The 22,711-nt window shown below is 40.5% G+C and overlaps 1 protein-coding gene and 1 long non-coding RNA gene across 5 annotated transcripts in view; one reads left to right on the plus strand and one right to left on the minus strand.

Moving 5' to 3' along the window:
• LOC148000337 (uncharacterized) overlaps nucleotides 1-20,970 on the plus strand; it is a 47,057-nt gene extending 26,087 nt beyond the window's left edge. For 2 of the 4 annotated variants that reach the window (XR_015641964.1, XR_015641962.1), the window contains exons 2-3: nucleotides 17,659-17,971; nucleotides 20,747-20,970. This is a non-coding gene — a long non-coding RNA (uncharacterized LOC148000337). Of the gene's footprint in view, nucleotides 1-10,327; nucleotides 10,362-17,658; nucleotides 17,972-20,746 lie in introns of all 4 variants that reach the window. The other 2 variants (XR_015641961.1, XR_015641965.1) reach the window with 2 other exon arrangements.
• On the minus strand, nucleotides 2,468-5,207 carry LOC134482792 (sperm motility kinase X-like). Its single transcript, XM_087591912.1, has one exon. It carries the CDS (start codon nucleotides 4,372-4,374, stop codon nucleotides 2,530-2,532), a length of 1,845 nt encoding a protein of 614 aa, XP_087448038.1. The 5' UTR covers nucleotides 4,375-5,207; the 3' UTR covers nucleotides 2,468-2,529.
• Nucleotides 20,971-22,711: the final 1,741 nt, after the last annotated feature.

Raw genomic sequence — 22,711 nt, forward strand, 5'->3', positions numbered from 1 at the left:
AGATCTATACAATAAGAACTTCAAGACACTGAAGAAGGAAATTGAAGAAGACCTCAGAAGATGGAAAGATCTCCCATGCTCATGGATTGGCAGGATTAATATAGTAAAAATGGCCATTTTACCAAAAGCGATCTACAGATTCAATGCAATCCCCATCAAAATACCAATCCAATTCTTCAAAGAGGTAGACAGAACAATTTGCAAATTCATCTGGAATAACAAAAAACCCAGGATAGCTAAAGCTATCCTCAACAATAAAAGGACTTCAGGGGGAATCACTATCCCTGAACTCAAGCAGTATTACAGAGCAATAGTGATAAAAACTGCATGGTATTGGTACAGAGACAGACAGATAGACCAATGGAATAGAATTGAAGACCCAGAAATGAACCCACACACCTATGGTCACTTGATTTTTGACAAAGGAGCCAAAACCATCCAATGGAAAAAAGATAGCATTTTCAGCAAATGGTGCTGGTTCAACTGGAAGTCAACATGTAGAAGAATGCAGATCGATCCATGCTTATCACCCTGTACAAAGCTTAAGTCCAAGTGGATCAAGGACCTCCACATCAAAGCAGACACACTCAAACTAATAGAAGAAAAACTAGGAAAGCATCTGGAACACATGGGCACTGGAAAAATTTTTCTGAACAAAAAACCAATGGCTTACGCTCTAAGATCAAGAATTGACAAATGGGATCTCATAAAACTGCAAAGCTTCTGTAAGGCAAAGGACACTGTGGTTAGGACAAAACGGCAACCAACAGATTGGGAAAAGATCTTTACCAATCCTACAACACATAGAGGCCTTATATCCAAAATATACAAAGAACTCAAGAAGTTAGACCTCAGGGAAACAAATAACCCTATTAAAAAATGGGGCTCAGAGCTAAACAAAGAATTCACAGCTGAGGAATGCCGAATGGCGGAGAAACACCTAAAGAAATGTTCAACATCTTTAGTCATAAGGGAAATGCAAATCAAAACAACCCTGAGATTTCACCTCACACCAGTGAGAATGGCTAAGATCAAAAACTCAGGGGACAACAGATGCTGGCGAGGATGTGGAGAAAGAGGAACACTCCTCCATTGTTGGTGGGATTGCAAACTGGTACAACCATTCTGGAAATCAGTCTGGAGGATCCTCAGAAAATTGGACATTGAACTGCCTGAGGATCCAGCTATACCTCTCTTGGGCATATACCCAAAAGATGCCCCAACTTATAAAAAAGACACGTGCTCCACTATGTTCATTGCAGCCTTATTTATAATAGCCAGAAGCTGGAAAGAACCCAGATGCCCTTCAACAGAGGAATGGATACAGAAAATGTGGTACATCTACACAATGGAATATTACTCAGCTATCAAAAACAATACCTTTATGAAATTCGTAGGCAAATGGTTGGAACTGGAAAATATCATCCTGAGTGAGCTAACCCAAACACAGAAAGATATACATGGTATGCACTCACTGATAAGTGGCTATTAGCCCAAATGCTTGAATTACCCTAGATGCCTAGAACAAATGAAACTCAAGACAGATGATCAAAATGTGAATGCTTCACTCCTTCTTTAAAAGGGGAACAAGAATACCCTTGGCAGGGAATAGAGAGGCAAAGATTAAAACAGACACAGAAGGAACACCATTCAGAGCCTGCCCCACATGTGGCCCATACATATACAGCCATCCAATTAGACAAGATGAATGCAGCAAAGAAGTGCAGGCCGACAGGAGCCGGATGTATATCGCTCCTGAGAGACACAGCCAGAATACAGCAAATACAGAGGCGATTGCCAGCAGCAAACCACTGAACTGAGAACGGGACCCCTGTTGAAGGAATCAGAGAAAGAACTCGAAGAGCTTGAAGGAGCTCGATACCCCTTATGAACAACAATGCCAATCAACCAGAGCTTCCAGGGACTAAGCCACTACCTAAAGACTATACATGGACTGACCCTGGACTCTGACCTCATAGGTAGCAATGAATATTCTAGTAAGATCACCAGTGGAAGGGGAAGCCCTTGGTCCTGCTAAGACTGAACCCCCAGTGAACGTGATTGTTGGGGGGAGGGCAGTAATGGGGGGAGGGATGGGAGGGGAACACCCATAAAGAAGGGGAGGGGGAGGGATTAGGGGGATGTCTGCCTGGAAACCGGGAAAGGGAGTAACACTCGAAATGTAAATAAGAAACACTCAAGTTAATAAAAACAAAAAAAGAATGTTAAAAAAAAAATAAAGAAACGAAACAGAACCCCGGCAAAAAAAAAAAAAAAAAAAGAAAAAGAAAAAAAGAGAACTTCAAGTGCTTTCCATAAAGAGCCATAGCACTCCACTGGTTGTCTTAGAACTCTCTGCCCCATTTGGGAATGCCCCCACCTCCCTCTCGTCCTGCTTTAATCAGTGTCTCTGATTCCCCTTATGAGTCACGAAGCATCAGATCACCCTTCAGGGGTTTCTATGAACTTAATCTTTCTGAAGTTACATTTTGTCAAGTTTCTGTGTGCCTCAAGGGCCATCATCATTTGTCACAAAGGACAGGAACAAATATGGATGAAATGAATGAGGACATGCACCCACCTGGTCCTGTGGGTGACACAATGTTCTCCTCTCTTCCTGAGAGCCAAGTTATTGCAGGAGACTTGATTTTCCGATGGTGGTGGCAGACAGCAGCACAGGTTTCGAAGGCTTCTACTAATTGTCTTTTTAAACCCCTTCCAGTGGTGACGCCATCCCCGACGGGAAGCTGGGCAAGGAACTTGTGGCTGGCCACTAGTGACGGTATCTTCATGAACCATGGCCTCTTCCTTGATGAAGGTGTTTTTGTCCACAAGTGTCTCTCTCTGCCAGGTATCTCCAGAGCAGCCTGCAAGGCTTATCCCCTTAGGTGTCTGCAGTGATGCACAGAAATCATGTGGCGGTATGAAGGAGGACACATTCCTGTCTGCTGTAGTGGAATAGGTGTATTGAAGTCGAGGTGACTGGATATGTTCAGTTAGACTACAAGACAACACAGTCTTGGAGTCTGAGAATGTCTTCCTGATTTGCAGCCTGTTATCCTTGAATTCTTCAGCTATAGGACAGTCCAGGCGGTCGAGGTGTAGAGTGTTGGTCCTTGTTTGCTGGTAGCCCACATCATGCCTTCTGACAACCTTCCTGGAATTCTTCCTATCCTCGTTCTCCCGCATATTGGATGAATTTGAGGACAAGGTGAAGGAGGAGAGAAGAGGTCCCTTTCTCTTAAGAAAACGAGGGAAGGAGTGATGATCTTCTAGACCTGGCTCCACTTGGTGGTGTGTGCAGACGTTCCTGAGTGGCTTGTGCTGTTGAATCAAGTATGTTGCCAGCACCTCGTTGATATTTTGGTCTATGAGAGACTCAGTGCTTTTCTCAGGTGTATGCCTCATGACTCTCATGGCTTTGATGATGCTAGGGCTTGGTGTTCCTGTGAACGTCTGTATGGATGTCGGTGGTGAGTAGGCCTGGCTGTCTTTGATCATGGGGCGCATCACAATTTGCTGGATGCTGGGCCTCCTGCTGGGATTTATCATCAGCATTTCCACTATAACATTGAAAATATCGTTGGCAACGTGAGGCGGAATGCTGAAATTGGCTGAACTGATTTGTCTCCTCACCTCTGCAAATGACTTGCCTAGGAAAGGCAAGTGCCCAGTCACCATGAAGAAGAGGAGGACACCTACACTCCATACGTCAAATGGGCGGCCCTCATATTCCTCAGCTTCAAAGAATTCTGGCGCACAGTATGGCAGCGTGCCACAGAAATCAATCAGCTTCTGCCCAGGAAGTGTTTTAGCAGCTAGGCCAAAATCACAGAGCTTGGCATTCGACCTTCCGTCTATCAAAATGTTGTTGGCCTTTATGTCTCGGTGGACAATATTATTGTCATGGCAGAATTGTACTGCCTCTAATATCTGTCTAAACATTCTTCGGGCCTCCCACGACTTTAAATATCCACATTCCCGGATTCGGTCCAGTAGGTCTCCCTGAGAGGCATGCTCCATGACCAGGTGGGTGGCCTCTCTTGTCTGGACCACTTCGACCACCTTGATGATATGAGGATGGCCCAGGGACTTTAGAATGTCAACTTCCCTGCTCATCACTGAGGAGCACTTTTTGGTGTTCTTGAGAACTTTTATAGCTACACAGGTGAGGGTTGGGACGTGGTAGGCCATTTTTACGACTGAAAATCGTCCCCTTCCCAGGGTTCTTATGATCTTATAGTCAGTGGTAAAGTTCTCGATAGACTCTCGGCTCTCTGGGTCCTGCTCCATGATCAGGCCCTCCTTTATATGGCTAGAAGCAAACTTGCAATGAGAAATAAAACAGACATTTAAAATCAGGCCCCAGAACATGTTGATACGCTCAAATTCCTACATTAAAGATATGAGGAAAAAAGCTCAGAAAAACATCAGACAATCTAGCCACGTACTTTCCATACTGGGAAGGGAAGGACAAGGACCTACTGCAAAGGAGCAGATGCAAAATATGACATAGAGGCGGTTGTCAGGGACCAACTGCAAACAGAGTATCCTAGACACTAAAAGCCACTAAATTGGAAAAGCTCACCATCCTCTCTCCTGATCTCAGCATTCTCTTTGAGTAGAGGCATCTAGAATACCAGCTTCAAGAGAAGGTGTAAAGAGAACAGATCCCTGAAAACCTATACTGTGCAGGATGGCGATCTGCATCTGGAGTTCCCAAATTTGGCTACTCGGGTTAGGACCTGTAGGTGGTTCTCAGAACACAGGTGCCCACAGCTACCCTAACTCCAGCACCAGGGGTTACTACAACTCTCTACTCTAAGCACACCTATACAGCACACTCACAGGTGGTATACACCACTTAAAATAGTGATACAAGTCTTTCTATATAATTTTATTAGTATGAGCTGTCAGGTTAGCAACGGAATCAGATTTCGGGGAAGTGGAACTATAGACAGGTATAGAGAGATTTTATTTTCTTACACAACTGAGTTATGCTATGTGAATATGTTATCATATCAATCCTAGGGATGGTGTGAGACACTCACAACCACCTGTAACTCCAGACCCAGAAAACCTGACTCCCTCTTCTGACCTCCACAGAATGCATCTGGGATATGGTACTCAAGGCATATGAGGATGCAAATCTGTCATACATATGAAGTGAAAAAATAGAATACTCTAACATAGCAAACATAATTTAATAAAACGTGAAATAGAAGATAATAAAAAACATGGAAAAGTAAATGCATAACTCAAGCCAGCAAATACAGAAACCAAAGTCAAAAAGAGCAAGTTGAAGTGTCCAAAGTTGGAGAAACTCACTATGTCAGGGTCCAACAGCTCCTGAATGTCCAAGTATAATTTCTGTGTCCTCAAACTCTAATTTCTTTCCAGCCAAGCAACAGCTTCTGTACCTGTAAGGACAGAATGCAGCCTCAATCAGAGCTGTAAGTAGACAGGTGTCTATCCATTGTCACAGGGTTCCTTGGGAGGTTAGAGCAAAGATCAGCCAACACTGTGGCTAGGCACGGTCCATTCCTTCTCCTCTGCTTCTGTCTCCATGGACAGGAAGGCTAGTCTTGGTCATTAGAGCACTAGAGGGCAGGTTTGACTCAAGAGTCTGTCCCCAGTGTTACCCAGTGACCCATTTCTTCCTACTTGTACCCCTGCCCAAGGACCATAATTAACCCCAAATTGCACCACCTAATGGGAACAATGTTCAAACACTTAACACTCCATCTTTAACAAGGACACTTTTGTCATTAATAATCAAACAAGGAATCCTGAGAATGACAATGACGCCAGAGCTTTGGCACTCCATTTTTTAATGGATTCTGATATTCAATGGCAAGTTGATGGACATTGTCTTGCTTTTCACATGGACCCCAGACTTCATAAGTTTGTAATAATTCATGTCCATATTCAATGTATTCTATTTACTTTTTAAATTCCGACAAGTGGTTGCCAAAGGATTGTAAGTCATGACTACCTTGATTGTTGTGACAAAATGCTATTATTCATTGCACCCCTGGGCATGAGACTACCATTTGTGGGGCTGAGAGGAATATGACACCATTACTCCCATATTGCCTGCCCTCAGGCTTGAGACTTCTGACCAAGCTCAAGATCTAGAAACAGTGAGCTGATATGTTCCAAATGATCAAGTAAACACCCGTCAGCCAGGAACCTATAAACAACTGATGTAGTAGATGCGTTGTTCTGGAACTCTGGGTCCTTCTGCTCTCAAACACAATGCCTTGTGTTTGACCTTCAAAACAACAGAAGTTGATTACTTGTGCATCAGGATGTTAGCAAGGCAAGGACAATACCCAACAAATTAATTATGTACCAAGGCTGCTTTCTAATTCTAACTGGCCCTGTGTATGTATTCCCAGAGGGTCCAGAAAAAGTATGAGATCGATGTATCTTTGGTGCAGGTGACATGTTGTGCCCTGTAGCAGTTTCCTGTGTATCCACATCTTACTACTGTTGAATTGGGGTTGAAGGTTGAAGTAGGAATCGGCACAAAACAGTCAGATAGGAAAAATCTAGACTTGGGTAAGCTACCTGGACCCAGAGTGATGAGAGTCCCTCAGGGTCCTCTGACAGACATAGGACAAAGTTAAAGTCAGGATAGTCTCATAAAGATGAGCCCATGTTAATTATAAAATTTGTGAAAGTGGAGGAGGAAGATCATCACTTCAAGTAATCTTTGGCTACTCGGAAATGATGATTCCAGCCTGTGCTCCAGGAGCGTCTGTCTCATGGAACAAAAACAAACATGCGAAATGATAGAAAGAAGTGGCTGCTATGTATTTTTGCTTGATCTATGTTCCCAAAGCTATAGAAAGTAACTTTAGACCCATTGGGCTTACACATGAGATTATGACATTAATGACAGAGGTGCAAGGGCTTTTGTCGGCCATTTGCATGTGTTTGAATGTATGCTGCTATCCCCTCTCACCACAGCCCATCAGTTTTACACATTAAAGGAATCTGACAGGACTCACTAAGAACCAACTCCATGACAGACACCAATGGAAGTGGACTGCAGTTTAGCAGAGGTCAAGGAAGGACATTCACTCTTGAAATGTTCATAGTCATGTAGAAGCACCACATGTGTACACATTGCACACAAAGCATTTCCTAGCAATGCTAACAAGCTAAACCTTCAAAGAATGAAACGGAGGTACAGGTATGGTCCAGCCATGGGCTTCAAAGTCCTACTTGTTAGGTCTCTAATCAGATGTTAGATTTTTGAATGTCCCAGGGAATACAACCCTCCTTCCTCAGCAATGTCATGGAAAGCAAAAAGGATCCTGAAAGGCTCTTTGTTGCTTGACTATGAAGGTTCTGTTCTGCACTCCCATTCCACTAGCAGATAAAAACTATAGGAATGGTGGAAGTAGTTTTATTCAAGCCTAGGTTTGGAAATTTGGAGAGGCACATTGTCAATATAAAATTCCCTCTCTTTCTCTAAATGTTGTTGGAGTGAGTCCAGTGGAATGCTGGGCAGACCATTCCAGCACTAGGCACTTTTTTTCCTGGACGTGTACGTTAAGCTGTTTTGCCAGCAAGACTCAAAGGCCCATGCTTGTTCCTTTGCTTCAAGTTCATTATTGGCCCGACCTCCTGTGCCTGGTACCACACTAGCTTCAGAGTCACATTTGTTCTCCTGAAGATAGAAGATAGCAATTCAATGCAATGACAGCTGCCAACAGAATGACCCAGGTAAATGAAGGGTCATAGTATCATATGTCTCACTTTGGAAAGTTCTTCTTGGCAGTATAAAACTGGATCTTCTTAGACTTATATCTATTCTGTCCTTGAATTCTATTCATCTACCTACTTTCATAGTTATCGTCAAAAAATTAGGATCTAAGCATTGCCTTGTAGCTTGCATAGGGTCATGAGTTTGCACTGCAAGGAAGATCCCAAGTTAACCCGCTAGGGGGAGGCTTCCTGCTAAATCACAGAGACCTGTTGGTGCCTTTTCTTAATAGACCACCCAATGTAGCCTACCAGTCCTCTGAATAGGAGAACTTGAACAATTGGGCCAGTACTTGGAAAGAAAGGGTACAAACTAAAAGGGAAAAACTGAGGAACCTGAAAGGGACTAGCCAGGGAAAGTGTGATCATGGGAATATGGTCAAAGTTCTTTATGTACATGTCTGGAAATGCCATTAGGAGATTGTTCGTGCTGTTATCATAAATTATTGTTCAAAATTAGTTCATGGAATAAATGCATGTAAAATATGACAATGCAAAATCGGGTGATAAATCAAATCAACAAAGAAAAATTCTCCTATTCAATATTCAAACAAAAATATACAGGAAGAGAGACTTAGTTTAAATACAGAAACAAACAAGTCTAAAGTGAGACATAGGAATATAGAGGAAAACTCACTGTGTTCAGATTCAACAATTCATGAATATCCAAGTTCAGTGGCTAACTGAATAAATGCAATTGCTTTCCAACCAACCAACCAACCAACCAGCCAACCAACCAGCCAACCAAACCAACCAAACCAACCAACTAACCCAGCCACCAACCAACAGCTAATGCCCTGTACAGACAAGATGTGTTTTCAGTAACTAAGGAAGTAAATGACCTCACAATGGTTCCTTTTGAGGTCAGAGCTGAAATGGACCAATGAGGGCTCGGCACAGTCCACTAGTTTTCTTTATTTTCTGTCCTCCAGACAGGAAAGGTTTAAGGTCAGTGAGGCAGTAGAGACTTGAGGAAGATGGTTACACCCAGTTAGCAGTCCCTATATCTCCTATGACCTACTTCTTTCTGCTAGGTTATGTTTTTCAGATTTTCTACAACCTCAGAAAACAGGGTCACATGCCAGAGACCAATGTTCAAGCACAGGATCCTCTCTTGATAGTAGATATCCAAACCCCAATAAAGCCTCTTTCTACTTTAAAAATAATGAGTGGTATCATATGAATTATAATAAGCGATTCACAACTGATATCCAACACTGGTTTATGGACAGTGTATTAGTTTGCTTTATTGTTTGTAATATTATACAGTTACGTACTTATGTGGAGCCATGACCTTATACCCAATGTCATCAATCAATTAAAAGGTTCCATGACCTTACCTAAACTCAATTCAGTTTTTTCTCAAATTACTCCAGCTTGCATTTAATATGACACAAGCTAAAGGGCACACAGAAACATTCATATATTAGTCAATGGATAACATGGTTCATTTTTCACTTAGACCCTAACATTCTGTAACAACTGTTGGTTTGTGGAAGCTATCCCATCTGCACTTGAGAAAAATGGAACTTTTTCTTGGACTCACATAAGAATAAAATATTAACTTCTCACTGACCCTGGCATACTTTGACCAAACTGCACTGTGACTACCATCCCTAGGGGTGAGACTTTCCCATGTTTTTCCCATAGTGTCTTCATCCAGTTTCTTACCAGACAGAAAGCTAGGATTGATAGTTTATAAATGATAGAGAAAATAACTGATCAGTAGTCATCCTAGAATCCTCAACCCCGAAGGCAGAGGCACACATGGTTTGTTAAACAAAACAAGCTTTTCCTCGCCAAGATTTGATAAATAGAGCAAAAATTCTCAACCAAACACCAACCAAAAGTGTGAAGACATAAATGAAGATTTAGTGTACATTTCCAGGCTAAAGCAACTCCTCAAGTCTTCCCTGGGCAGGTTTGGGCCACTGGAGCTCCCTTGACCCCTTTTGTGATCTTAGTCTGTATTGTGTTTTGAACACCTCTGGATTTAAAATCCTGGTACAGTTGTGTCTACCTCATTCCAAGTTCTTACTGGAAATGACAATGGAGATGTTAGTGTATTTGCTTCTATCAAACAAATGAGGAAGGACATTTTCCCTTGTCTTAACGCTTATAATATTTGAACAAAATATACTATATTTAAAAATGTTAATATTATCATCATTATTTTAAATAACATGTACATGTCTGTGCTTGTAGTTGTATGCAGACATGACTAGAGTTGGTGGTGGAAGCCACAGGTTTTACGTGTTTGTAGATCTGGAGTTAAAAGATTTGGTTGTGAGACACACAGCATGGCTTCTGGCCACTGAACTCAACTCCTGTGCAGAAGCAGTGCCTTCTGTTAACCTGAGCTGTGTTCCAGTCTTAATTTCAATTTTTATGATTGCAGTCATGGTTCCCCTTCTTGTCTACTGCATATTTCTTTTGTAGCAAATTATTTTATTTCTAATAGCTGGTAAATTTTATGAATAGGAGAAATAAACATTTTTCTGTTTTATTTTACAAATTTAATATTCATCTGAATGTAAATTATATTTTGTAGGTCTTCGAAGAAAACTTCCAATGAAAAGGACAAAGTATGAAAAAAATTTATTTAATCATATTTAATAAGATAGAGTATAAAAGTTAAAGTAATATGGTGATTTTGAAATATAGTAGAAAACAAAAATTAAGAATCTTTTGTTATATTCAAATATTTCTTTTCAAAACATTTTCAAAATTCACCAATATCCTGCTAAGACTGAACCCACAGTGAACGTGGGGGGAGGCGGCAAAGCGGGGAGGATGGGGAGTGGAACAACCATAAAGAAGGGGAGGAGGAGGGGTTAGGGGTTTGTTGGCCTGGAAACTGGGAAAGGGAATAACACTCGAAATGTAAATAAGAAATACTCAAGTTAATAAAAACAAAAATTGAAAAAAAAATGTCACCAATAGTAAAGGTGTCCTTCCTGTAAAAGTCAGGCTTTTCAGAAGCATCTGCATTGTTACTTATGTAAAACATGGTTATTTGTCTCTTCTGTATACTTTTGGTTTGGGGTACATATTATAAAGACATCTGATATAACTATAATTCATTTTATTGGTAAAGGAACAAGGAAATCATATGTTTGAGCTTACCAAACTCACGTCATCATCTGAGGGAAACTCAGAGGATTGTGAGATGTTCAGTCATAACACTATTTTGCAACTTATTGAACAGCTCAGGAGGCCAACCTAAGGTTGGAGTTTTGCATGCAGCCTCTGTGTGTGCTATAGAGGAACATGAATTAGAGTATCACTCATGAAATATCAAAGAACAGAAAACTAGTCTCAGCAGGAGTTGCCAGCAAGCCTGAGCTTCAGTGAGAGAGCATGACAGTGTGGCTTTGGGGTTGTTGCATGAGACTCAGGGGTTACAACAAAATGCCACAGGCCAGTCAGCCAGGACATTAACTTGTGGGCTGTGCCTTTTGTTGCATCCTCATGTGGCTGGAGGATTGCAGCAGCTCTCTGGAGTGAGTTTGGCAAAGGGGGCTGAATCCAGACATGATGTCTTTGCAATGTGATGTGTTGAGGAGACACTCTGAGACTGCACATGGTGTTTTCTTGGCTCCTCCTCTCTTTAACTTAGTTATGTTAAGATTGTCTTCTATACTCTTCAAAAAATATTTTATGCGCGCGCGCGCGCGCGCGTGTGTGTATGTGTGTGTGTGTGTGTGTGTGTGTGTGTGTGTGTGTACACCTGGTTGTGAGCATTTATTCGCATGCACAGTCTAGAGGAGGAGTTCGGGTGTCCTGCTCTATCATTATCCTGCTTATTCCTTTGAGATAGTGTCTGAACTTGAAGCTAGGTTGGCATGCCAGCACCAATATTTTGTCTGCTGCTCTCAAGTCTTGGTTTAGAGGCACATATGCAGTCAGATGTGATTTTTATGGAGATTTAAACTCATGTCTATATTTGCCCAGCAAACACCTATATACACCGAGCTAGTTCCCATAAGTCTGATTGTATGTAACTGGTTTTTTGTAGTTTGCTCTTTTTATATTTTTATTTTTTATTTTATTTTATTTTTACTGGATAATTTTTCTTTATTTTTCTTTTCTCTTCTAATTTTTTAATTGTACTTAGATTTCAAATGTTATTCTCTTTCCTGATATCATATTCATAATCCCCCATCCCATTTGCCCTCCCCCTTTTTCTATAAGCTTGTTCCCCTCCCCAAACATCTACCTTTCCTGTCTCCCCGCCCTGAAATTCCACTGCAGTGGGAGGTCCAGACAGGGCAGGACAAAGGGTTTCTCCTCCCATTGGTACCCAACTAGGCCATGCTCGGCTACATATGCAGCTGGAGCCATGGGTCAGTCTATGTGTACTCTGTGGGTAGTGGATTACTCCCTAGGAGCTCTGGTTGGTTGGAATTGTTGTTCTTTTGGGGTTTTTGTTTTATGTTGTTACATCTTTTGGGAATATGGCCAAGAGAAATATAGCAGGGTCCTCAGATAGTCCAATTTTCAATTTTCTGAAGAACCTTCCCAGGGATTCCCAGAGAGGTTGTACCAGTTTAAAATCCCACCATCAATGGAGGAGTGTTCCTCTTTCTCCTCATCCTTGCCAGCATCTGCTGTCACCTGAGTTTTTTTTTATCTTAGTCATTCTGACTGGTGTGAGGTGGAATCTCACGGTTGTTTCAATTTGCATTCCCTGGATGACTACAGATGTATGTTGAACATTTCTTTAGGTGCTTTTCCGACATTCAATATTCCCGAGCTGAGAATTCTTTGTTTAACACTGTACCCCATTTTTTTCATGGGTTCTCTGACTCACTGGAGTCTAACTCCTTGAGTTCTTTGTATATTTGTGATATTAGCCCTCTTTCAGTTGTAGGATTGGTAAAGATCTTTCCCAATCTGTTGGTTGCCTTTTTGTCCTAATGATAAAGTCCTTTGCCTTACAGAAGCTTTGTAGTTTTATGAGGTCCCATTTGTAGATTCTTGACCTTAGAGCATAAGCCATTGGTGATCTAGTCAGGAAAATTTCCCCAGTGCCCATGTGTTTCAGACTCTTCCCCACTTTTTTTCTATTGGTTTGAGTGTATCTGGTTTGATGAGGAGGTCCTTGATCCACTTGGACTTAAGCTTTGTACAGGGTGATAAGAATGAATCTATTTGCATTCTTCTATACTGACATCAAGTTGAAATAGCACCATTTCTTGAAAATGCTATCTTTTTCCATTGAATGGCTTTAGCTCCTTTGTCAAAGATCAAGTGACCATAGGTGTGTGGGTGCATTTTTGGGTTTTCAATTAAATTCCACAGATCTATCTGTCTGTCTCTGTATAACTAACAAGCAGTTTTCATAACTACTGCTGTGTAATACTGCTGAAGTCAGGGATGGAGATTCCACCAGAAGGTCTTTTCTTTTATTGTTGAGAATACTTTTAACTACCTTCGTTCCTTTTTGTTTGGTTGGTTGGTTTGGTTTTGTTTGTTGTTGTTGTTATTCCAAACAAATATGCAAATTGCTCATACTGTCTCTATGAAGAATTCAGTTGGTATTTTGGAGAGTATATTGAATCTGTACATTGCGTTTGACAAAATGGCCATTTTTATCATATTAATTCTGCCAGTCCATGAGCTTGAGAGGTCTTTCCATCTTCTGAGATCTTCTTCAATTTCTTTCTTCAGAGACTGGAAGTTCTTGTCATACAGATCTTTCACTGTCTTGGTTAAAGTCACACCATGGTATTATGTATTATTTGGGAGTAATATGAAGGGTATCATTCCCTGATTTCTTTCTCAGCCTCTTTAACCTTTGAGTAGAGGATGGCTAGTGATATCTTTGAGTTAATTTTATATCCAGCCACTCTGCTCATTATCAGGCTTAGTAGTTTTCTGGTGGAACTCTTGTCATCACTTAAGTATACTATGATATCATCTGCAAATAGTGATATTTTGATTTCTTACTTTCCAATTTGTATCTCTTTGACCTTCTTTTGTTTTCTGATTATTCTGGCTTAGACTTCAAAAACTATATTTAGTATTAAATAGCGAGAGAATGGGCAGCTTTTCTATTCCCTGATTTTAGTGGGACTGTTTAACATTTGTCTCCATTTAGTTTGAAGTTGGCTCTGGTTTCCTGTATATTGCTTTTACTGTGTTTAGGTATGGGCCTTGAATTCCTCATCTTTCAATACTTTATTATGCAAGGGTATTGAATTTTATCAATTCCTTTCTCAGCATCTAATGATCATGTAGTGTTTATCTATGAGTTTTTTTATAAAGTGGATTATGTCGATGGACTTCCATTTATTGAACCATCCCTCTATTCCTGGGATGAAGTCTACTTCCTCATGATGGATGATCATTTTGATGTGTTCTTGGATCTGGTTGCTAGAATTTTATTGAGTATTTTTGTGTTGATATTCATTAGGGAATTTGGTCTATAATTCTCTTTCATTGTTGGGTCTTTCTGTGGTATAAGAAATTGTGGCTTCATAGAAGACATTTGTTGTGCTTTGTCTGTTTCTAATTTGTGGAATAGTTTGGAGAATATTGGTATGAGGTCTTCTATGAAAGTCTGATAGAATTCTGCATTAAACCCATCTTGTGGTGGGCTCTATTTGATTCGCAGACTATTAATCACTGGTTGTACTTCTTTAGGAGTTATTGGGTAATTTAGATGGTTTATCTGTTCATGGTTTAACCTTGGTACCTGATATTTGTCTAGAAAACTGTCCATTTCCTCCAGATTTTTAAGTTTTGTTGAATATAGGCTTTTTTTTAGTAGGACCTGATGATCCTTTTAATTTCCTCAGATTCTGTTGTTATGTCTCCCTTTTCATTTCTGATTTTGTTAATTTGGACACACTCTCTGTGCCCTCTGGTTAGTCTGTCTAAGGGTTTATCTATCTTGTTGATTTTCTCAGAGAACCAGCTCTTGGTTTTGTTGATTCTTCGTATAGACCTTTTTCCTTTCTACTTGGTTGATTTCAGCCCTGAGTTTGATTATTTCCTACCTTCTACTCCTCTTGGGTGCATTTGCTTCATTTTGTTTTAGAGCTTTCATGTGTGCTGTCAAGGAACTGATGTATGCTCTCCCCTGTCTTTTTCTTTTTTGCAGTCACTCACAGTTTTGAGTTTTCTTCTTCACACAGCTTACGTTGTGTCCCAAAGTTTGGATATGTTTTACTTTCATTTTCATTAAACTCTAATACGTATTTAATTTCTTCCTTTTTTTCTTGACTAAGTTATACGTGAGTAGAGCGTTGTTCAACTTCCATGTATATGTGGGCGTTCTTTCGTTATTGTTGTTATTGCAAATCAGCCTTAGTCTGTGGGAACATGATGGAATGCATGGGACTATTTCTATCTTCCTGTATCTGTTCAGGCCTGTTCGGTGACTTATTATATCGTTAATTTTGGAAAAGGTTCCATGAGGTTCTGAGAAGAAGGTATAACCTTTTTTTAGGATATAATATTCTACAAATATCTGTTAAATCCATTATGTTCATAACGTCTGTTAGTTTCTCTACATCTCTGTTGAATTTCTGTTTCCATGATCGGTTATATGGTTCATTTTTGAGAAGATACCATGAGGTGCTGAGAAGTAGGTGTATCCTTTTGTTTTAGGATGAAATGTTCTATTAATATCTGTTAAGTACATTTGGGTCATAACTTCTGTTAATTTCTCTATGTCTCTGTTTAATTTCTATTTCCATGGTCTGTCCATTGATGAGAGAGCAGTGTTGAACCCTTCTACTATTATTGTGTGAGGTACAAGGTGTGATTTGACCTTTAGTAAGGTTTCTTTTATGAATATATATGCCCTTGCATTTGGAGCATAGATATTTAGGATTGAGAGTTCATCTTGGTGGATTTTTCCTTTGATGAATATGACGTTTTCTTTCTTATCTTTTTTAATGACTTTTGGTTTATGCAACATTAGAATGACTACTCTCACTGGCTTCCTTGGACCATTTGCTTGGAAAGTCGTTTTCCAGTCTTTTACTCTGGGGTAGGGTCAATATTTGTCTCTTAAGTGTGTTTCCTATGGAGCAAAATGCTGGGTACTCTTTAAGTATCCAATCTGTCAGTCTGTATCTTTTTATTGGAGAATTGAGTCCATTTTTGTAGAGAGATATTAAGGAATAGTGCTTGTTGCTTTCTGGTATTTTTGTATTTAGAGGTGGTATTATGTTTGTGTGTTTCTCTTCTTTATTTTGGTTGCAAAGAGATTAACTTTCTTGCTTTTCCTTGGGTGTGGTTTCCCTCATTGTGTTGGGCTTTTATACATAATATCCTTTGTAGGGCTGTATTTGTAGAAAGAGATTTTGTAAATTAGGTTTTGTCATGGAATATCTTGGATTCTTCTTCTATCTTAATTGAGAGTTTTGCTGGATATAATAGCCTGGGCTCACAGTTGTGTTCTCTTAGGTTCTGTATGACTTCTGTCCAGGAACTCTGGCTCTCATAATCTCTGGTGAGTAGTCCAGAGTAATTCTTATAGGTCTGCCTTCATATGTTACTTGACCTTTTCCCCTTACTTCTTTGAAATTTCTTTCATTGTTTTCTGCATTTGGTATTTTGACGATTATGTGACAGGAGAAATTTCTTTTCTGTTACAGTCTGTTTGGAGTTCTGTATGTTTCTTGTATGTTTATGCGCATCTCTTTCTTTAGGTTAGGGAAGTTTTCTTCTATAATATGTTGAAGATATTTAATGCCCCTTTAAGGTTGGAGTCTTCTCTCTCTTTATACCTATATTCCTTAGGTTTGAGCTTCTCATTCTTCCATGGATTTCCTGTATGTTTTGGGCTGAGAACTTTCTGCTTTTTCCATTGTCTTTGACGGTTCTTCTGATGTTTTCCATGGTATCATCTGCCCCTGAGATTCTATCTTCTCTTCCTTGTATTCTGTTGGTGAATCTCCCATCTACAACTCCTAATCTCTTCCCTAGATCTTCTCTCTCCAGGGTTGTCTCTCTTTTTGCTTTCTTTATTGTTTCTATTTACATTTTTCACTCATGGATGGTTTTGTTTAATTCCTTCTACTGCTTGGTTGTGTTTTCCTGTTATTCTTTAAGGGATTTTTGTGTTTCCTCTTTAAGGGCTTGTACTTGTTTACCGATGTTGTCCTGTATTTCCTTAAGGGAGTTATTTCTGACCTTCTTTAAGTCCCCCATCGTCATGATAAAACGGGATTTAAAATCTAAGTCTTGCCTTTCCAGTGTGTTTGGATATCCAATATTTCCTTTGAAGGGAGAACTGGACTCTGATGATGCCAAGTAGTCTTAGATTCTGTTGTTTGTCTTCCTGTGCTTACTTCTCATCATCAGTTTGTCTCTGATGTTAGCTTGTCTTGCTGTTTCTGGCTGTGGCTTGATTCTCCTGTAGGCCCGTGTGTCTGCACTCCTGTGGACCTCTTTTCCTGTTCACTTTCAGCCAGTTCCAAGAACAGAGTGTTCTGTTCTCAGGGTTGTAGTTGCTCCTGGCACCTGATTTTCAGCTCTCAGGGAGGGCAGGAACTAGAAGCGTCGTGCCCCTGAATGCTCCTAGGTCCCTGTGTTCAGAGGGCACAGATGACACTAGGCATTTTCAAGTGGGGTCTGGAATGTTGCCAGAGAGTATACTCCTCAATTTCTCCCATTAGAAATTTTGTAACTAATTGCTAGATTGGTCAAGGAAGTTTAAGGCTGTTTAAAAATTAGGATAATACACAGGTTAAATTAAAAATGATAAAAAAGAGATATAAAAATTGTGGGAACACATTTGATATTTGGAGCCTAATTATTTATTTATTTGTATATGTGTGTGTATGTATATATGAATATTTACTTCTATATATGAACAGAGTAATTTCAAAAGTAATATTATTTTTAATGCTTTCACAATTTTAGATGACCCCACTGAGTCCACACGTAGAAGCAGCTTGACCCTCAAGAAGTTCTGATGTATCCAGCATCACAGAATCACAGGCTCACAGGTCAACAGGCTTGCAGTAGGAACAGACTCCAGTGAGAGACAGCTAGACCAATCAAACCCAGAGATATACAGATGGCAGCACTCAAGCACAAGGACATAAGCAACAGAAACCGTTAATACTTGGCAACATCAGAACCCAGTTCTCCCATCACAGCAAGCCCTGTACCCCCCACACACCTAAAGGATCCAGATCTACATGCTCATCTTTGTCTATTCCACACACCATTTGTGAGTAAACTGCATACTTTTCAACCCGATTGTTCACCCTTTTTACTCTTGAATAATATTGTACGTACAGCTAAAGCAAAGAGCATTAACAATGTGATAGTCCAAACAGTAATGAAATAAAGAAAGAATATTAAAAGGAGTAAGGGGATAAAAGAATAAAAATAGAAATAAGTCTGGTAGCTGGGAATATTTAACCATCTACTCTTTGTATTACAAACTTCCATTGTCCAAATTCAGTGCTTCAAAACCAAACGCATAAATGCTTCATGTTGTTAGGGTATCACTATGTGTATTTGGTTTTTTCAACTGTATTTTTTCTTGGATATTTTATGTATTTACATTTTAAATGTTACTCCCTTTCCCAGCCTCGGCCATCCCCTCCCCCTCCCTCTTATTCTATGAAGACGCTCCAATTCCCACCCACCCATTCCAAACTCAACACCGGCATTTCCCTACATTGAGGAAACAAGCCTTCACAGGACCAAGGGCTTCCCTTCCTATTGATGGGGACAATGCCATCCTCTGCTACATATGTGGCTGGAGTCATGGGTCCTTCCATGTGTACTCATTGGTTGCTGGTTTAGTCCTTGGGAGCTCTTGTGTGAGGTCTCATTGGATGATACTGTTGTTCTTCCTAAGGTGTTGCAAGCCGCTTCACCTACTTCTGTCTTTTCTCTAACTCCGTAATTGGGGTCCTATTGTTCAACCCAAAGGTTAGCCCATCTGTATCAGTCAGGCTCTGGCAGAGCGTCTCAAAGACACCCATATCTGTCTCTTGTCAGCAAGCACATCTTGTCATCAGCAATAGTGACTGGATTTAGAGGCTGAATATGGGAAGGATTCCCATGTGGGGTAGTCTCTGGATGACCTTTTCCTCAGTTCCTGATACACTCTATGTCCCTGTATGTCCTCCCATGAGTATTTTGCTCTCACTGTTATGAAGGAATGAAGATCACCATTTTTATCTTCCCACTTCTTGAGCTTCATATGGTTTGTGACTCGTTTCTAACATATTCTGAGCTTATGAGCTAATATCTATTTATCAGTGAGTGGTAACATGTGTGTTCTTTTGTGACTGGGTTACCTCACTCAGGATGATATTTTCTAGTTCCATTAATTTTCATAAGCATTTCATGTAGTCATTGTTTTTAAGAGCTGAGTAGTATTCCATTGTGTAAATGTACCAGATTATCTGTATCCATTTCTCTCATGAAGGACATCTGGCTTCTTTCCAGCTTCTGGGAATTATATAAATAAGACTGGTATGAACATAGTGGGGCATGTGTCCTTCTTGTATTTTGGAACATCTTTTGGGTATATGCTCAGGAATGGTATGGCAGGGTCCTCAGGTTGTACTACGTCCATTTTTCTGAGGAATCTCCAGACTGATTTTTAGATTGGTTGTACCAGCTTGCAATCTCACCAACAATGGAGGAGTCTTTCTCTTTTTCAGCATCCTCAATGGGTACTTTTGCCACCTGAGTTTTTGATCTTAGCCATTCTAACTGGTATGAGGTGGAATCTCAGGATTCTTTTGATTAGCATTTCCTTGTTGACTAAGGCTGTTGAACATTTCCTTAGGTATTTCTCAGCCATTCCATATGCCTCAGGTGAGAATTCTTTTTTGAGCTCTGTACCCCATTTTTAATAGGGTTATTTGACTCTCTGGAGTCTAACTTCTTTAGTTCTTTGTATATGTTCAATATTTGCCCTCTATTGGATAGGATTGGTAAAGAACTTTTCCAAACATGTTGTTTGCTGTTTTGTCCTAATGACAGTGTCCTTTGCCTTACAGAAGCCTTGCAATTTTATGAGGTCCCATTTCTCATTTCCCGATCTTAGAGCAGAAGCCATTGGTATTCTGATCAGGAAACTTTTCCCAGTGCCCATGTGTTTGAGGCTCTTCCCCACTTTTTCTTTTATTAATTTGAGTGTATCTGGTTTTATGTGGAGGTCCTTGATCCCCCTGTATTTGAGCTTGGTACAGGGTGATATGAATGGATCCATTTGCACTCTTCTACATGGTGATCCCCAGTTGAACCAGTGCCATTTTTTGAAAGTGCAATATTGTTTCGTGTTTGATCATAGCAATAGAAACCAAACTAGGGCACGGTTCATTCAGGGTTAGAGGGTTATCCTAATGTTTACATTAGGATAGTCTATGAAATTTTTATTAACTCTAATGTGAAGTCTATGTAGTAATAGACATATGGCATGCTTCCTTAATCTGGTTCTAGCACCAGAGTTCTAAGTCTATTACCAAATATAAATGCTTGATATCTCTGGGCATTTCATTTTTTTCTATCCCAACTTAATTTAGGTATTACCCTTCTTATTCAAGTAATTTAAGAAATTCCTAGTGGATTCATTCTTGTAGTATATGGGTGTGAGTTAAAATATTACAGCTCCAAGAATTTCTTTCGTAGTATATATTGGTCACAAATATATAATGCCCAGGGGTTTTATTGATCCTCATACATAAATAATAGTTCTCCATAGTATTCATTGGAGGTTGGTTTCAGGCATCCCATGAATACCAAAAGCTATGAATATTAAAAATCCCTTCTAGAAAATGACGTATTTACATATAACATACATATAGCCTCTTATGTAAGTTAAACTATATTTAAGTTACTTGTAATATGTCAAAGAAATGCCTTATAAATAGTTGTTATGCTCTATTTTTTGAGAATAATCAGAAGGCAAGGCATAAATGTTCATCCTAGATGCAATTCTCACATATTTTCATTCTGATGTTGGCTGAATCCTCAACAGCAGAATTCATGGACAATTTTCAAGTCATGTCTATAGAAGAACTCGCTGGAGTCTTATGCCTTCAACATGAAAGCAACTGTTGAGGATGAGAAACTTCAAGGCAAGATAAATGATGAAGACAAACAGAAGATTCTTGACAAGTGCAATGAAATCATCAGCTGGCTGGATAAGAACCAGACTGCGTAGAAGGAAGAATTTGAGCATCAGCAGAAAGAACTGGAGAAGGTCTGCAACCCTCTCATCACCAAGTTGTACCAGAGTGCTGGTGGCAAGCCTGGAGGAATGCCTGGTGGCTTCCCTGGTGGAGGAGCTCCTCCATCTGGTGGTGGTTCTTCAGGCCCCACCATTGAAGAGGTGGATTAAGTCAAAGTAGAGGGTATAGCATTGTTCCACAGGGACCCAAAACAAGCAACATGGAATAATAAAACTATTTAAATTGGCACCAAAAAAATCTTTCCTTATTCATTAGAAAAACATACAGGATTAGAGAATCATACAGGAGATGAAGATGTAGACAGGTTCAAAAGGCTAGCAGTGAGGAGTACAGATGCCATCCCTGTGGAAGCAAGACTTTCAGAAGCTTTGCCTTCCTGGGCTGAAATGTCTTCTGTATGTTCCCAGGGGGTGCTGCAGAGAACAGTGGTCATGGATGGTCACACAAAGGGGAAGATCCTTCTTAACCTCCAAGAGAGCTGGGAAACTCGATCATCTCATTTCCAGTTGCATCACTGGCCACTCCAGGCCCTTCAGTACATGTGATCACCCAGAGATTCCCCTGCCAGACATAACTCTCAGGGACATATCCCTCTACAGCTACAGGAGGGAAGGAAGCCGGCCCTACTCCACCAAGGTCCTTCAAGTCTTGGGAACCAACATGTGCTCCCCCCACTGATGATGAGGCTTCAGTAGCCCCAGCACTCAGCCCAGCATCTTGGCTTTGATTCTCTGTAAACACAGTAAAGGCAAGACTCACCCTTCCTTGCCCATTCATAACCAAGTGCCCATGAGTCCCAGGGTGGGGTTCAAGTCCCAGGCAGGTGATGGGACAGCACACATATCTCTCAGTGTGCCTCCAGCTTTGGTCTAGAGCAGAGAGTGGTTTGGCATTGCTAGGTCCATGGCATTGTTGTTTCTTTGTGTGCACATGACAACATGAAGCAGAGGTTTGCTGCCATCTCAGAGAGGGCAATACTGTTTGCTGGTGGAGAAAGATGATTTGATATGTGCATAGAGCCTGCTCTGAACAAGTGCCACAGACAGCAATACCGTGGCTTCAAAGGGGAGGGAAATTATAAAGCAGGGGCAATAGGGTTGATTTTTTAAAATAAGACTTGTTTGAAATCTTCGTTCAAACCAAATGAGATCTGCTTAGCTGCACACACGGAAGAGGCCAGAAGGAAAATAACTGTTCAGCCTCGGTTACTAATCCTGTCTTTAGAAGCATGCATTTTTGTAATGTACATGATTGGAAGGCAGGTGAGGCTAAGACTGCTTCATCAGGGCATCCTTGCCTGCTGAACTGGGAAAAGAAGAGACCTAGTAGACAGGACAGTACCCTCAGTCCCCGGGGAGGAGGCAAGTCCATCAGTGGTGACAGATGAGTCCCAGGTCACTGTGCTGGGCACATCCTGGTGACAGTAGACTCAGTCTCAGCCATGCCAGTGTTATAGTGCCTTTGTCTGCCAAGTCACAGAGAAAATTCATGCTTTTTCTTTCTGTCTTAGTTGGGTCCGCTTGGAAGGCTTGGAAGGCACCCAACCAAGCCAGACTCTGTGTCCTCCAGCAGGGGGCAGCACTACATAAGATTATTGTTTGAGATGGCCAGATTTCCACTATTATTACTAAGTATTATTACAGATTACAGTATTTCCAGTAGGTGGCTGCTTTGTACAGAGGTTATTTGTTTATTTGTTCTTAGAGGCACATGTTGGACATCCCAGCAGAGCCCCGAGCCCTAACTAGTTA

The sequence above is a fragment of the Rattus norvegicus genome, chromosome 17 (assembly GCF_021556685.1).
Source record: "Rattus norvegicus strain SHRSP/BbbUtx chromosome 17, alternate assembly SHRSP_T2T, whole genome shotgun sequence".
Lineage (NCBI taxonomy): Eukaryota > Metazoa > Chordata > Mammalia > Rodentia > Muridae > Rattus > Rattus norvegicus.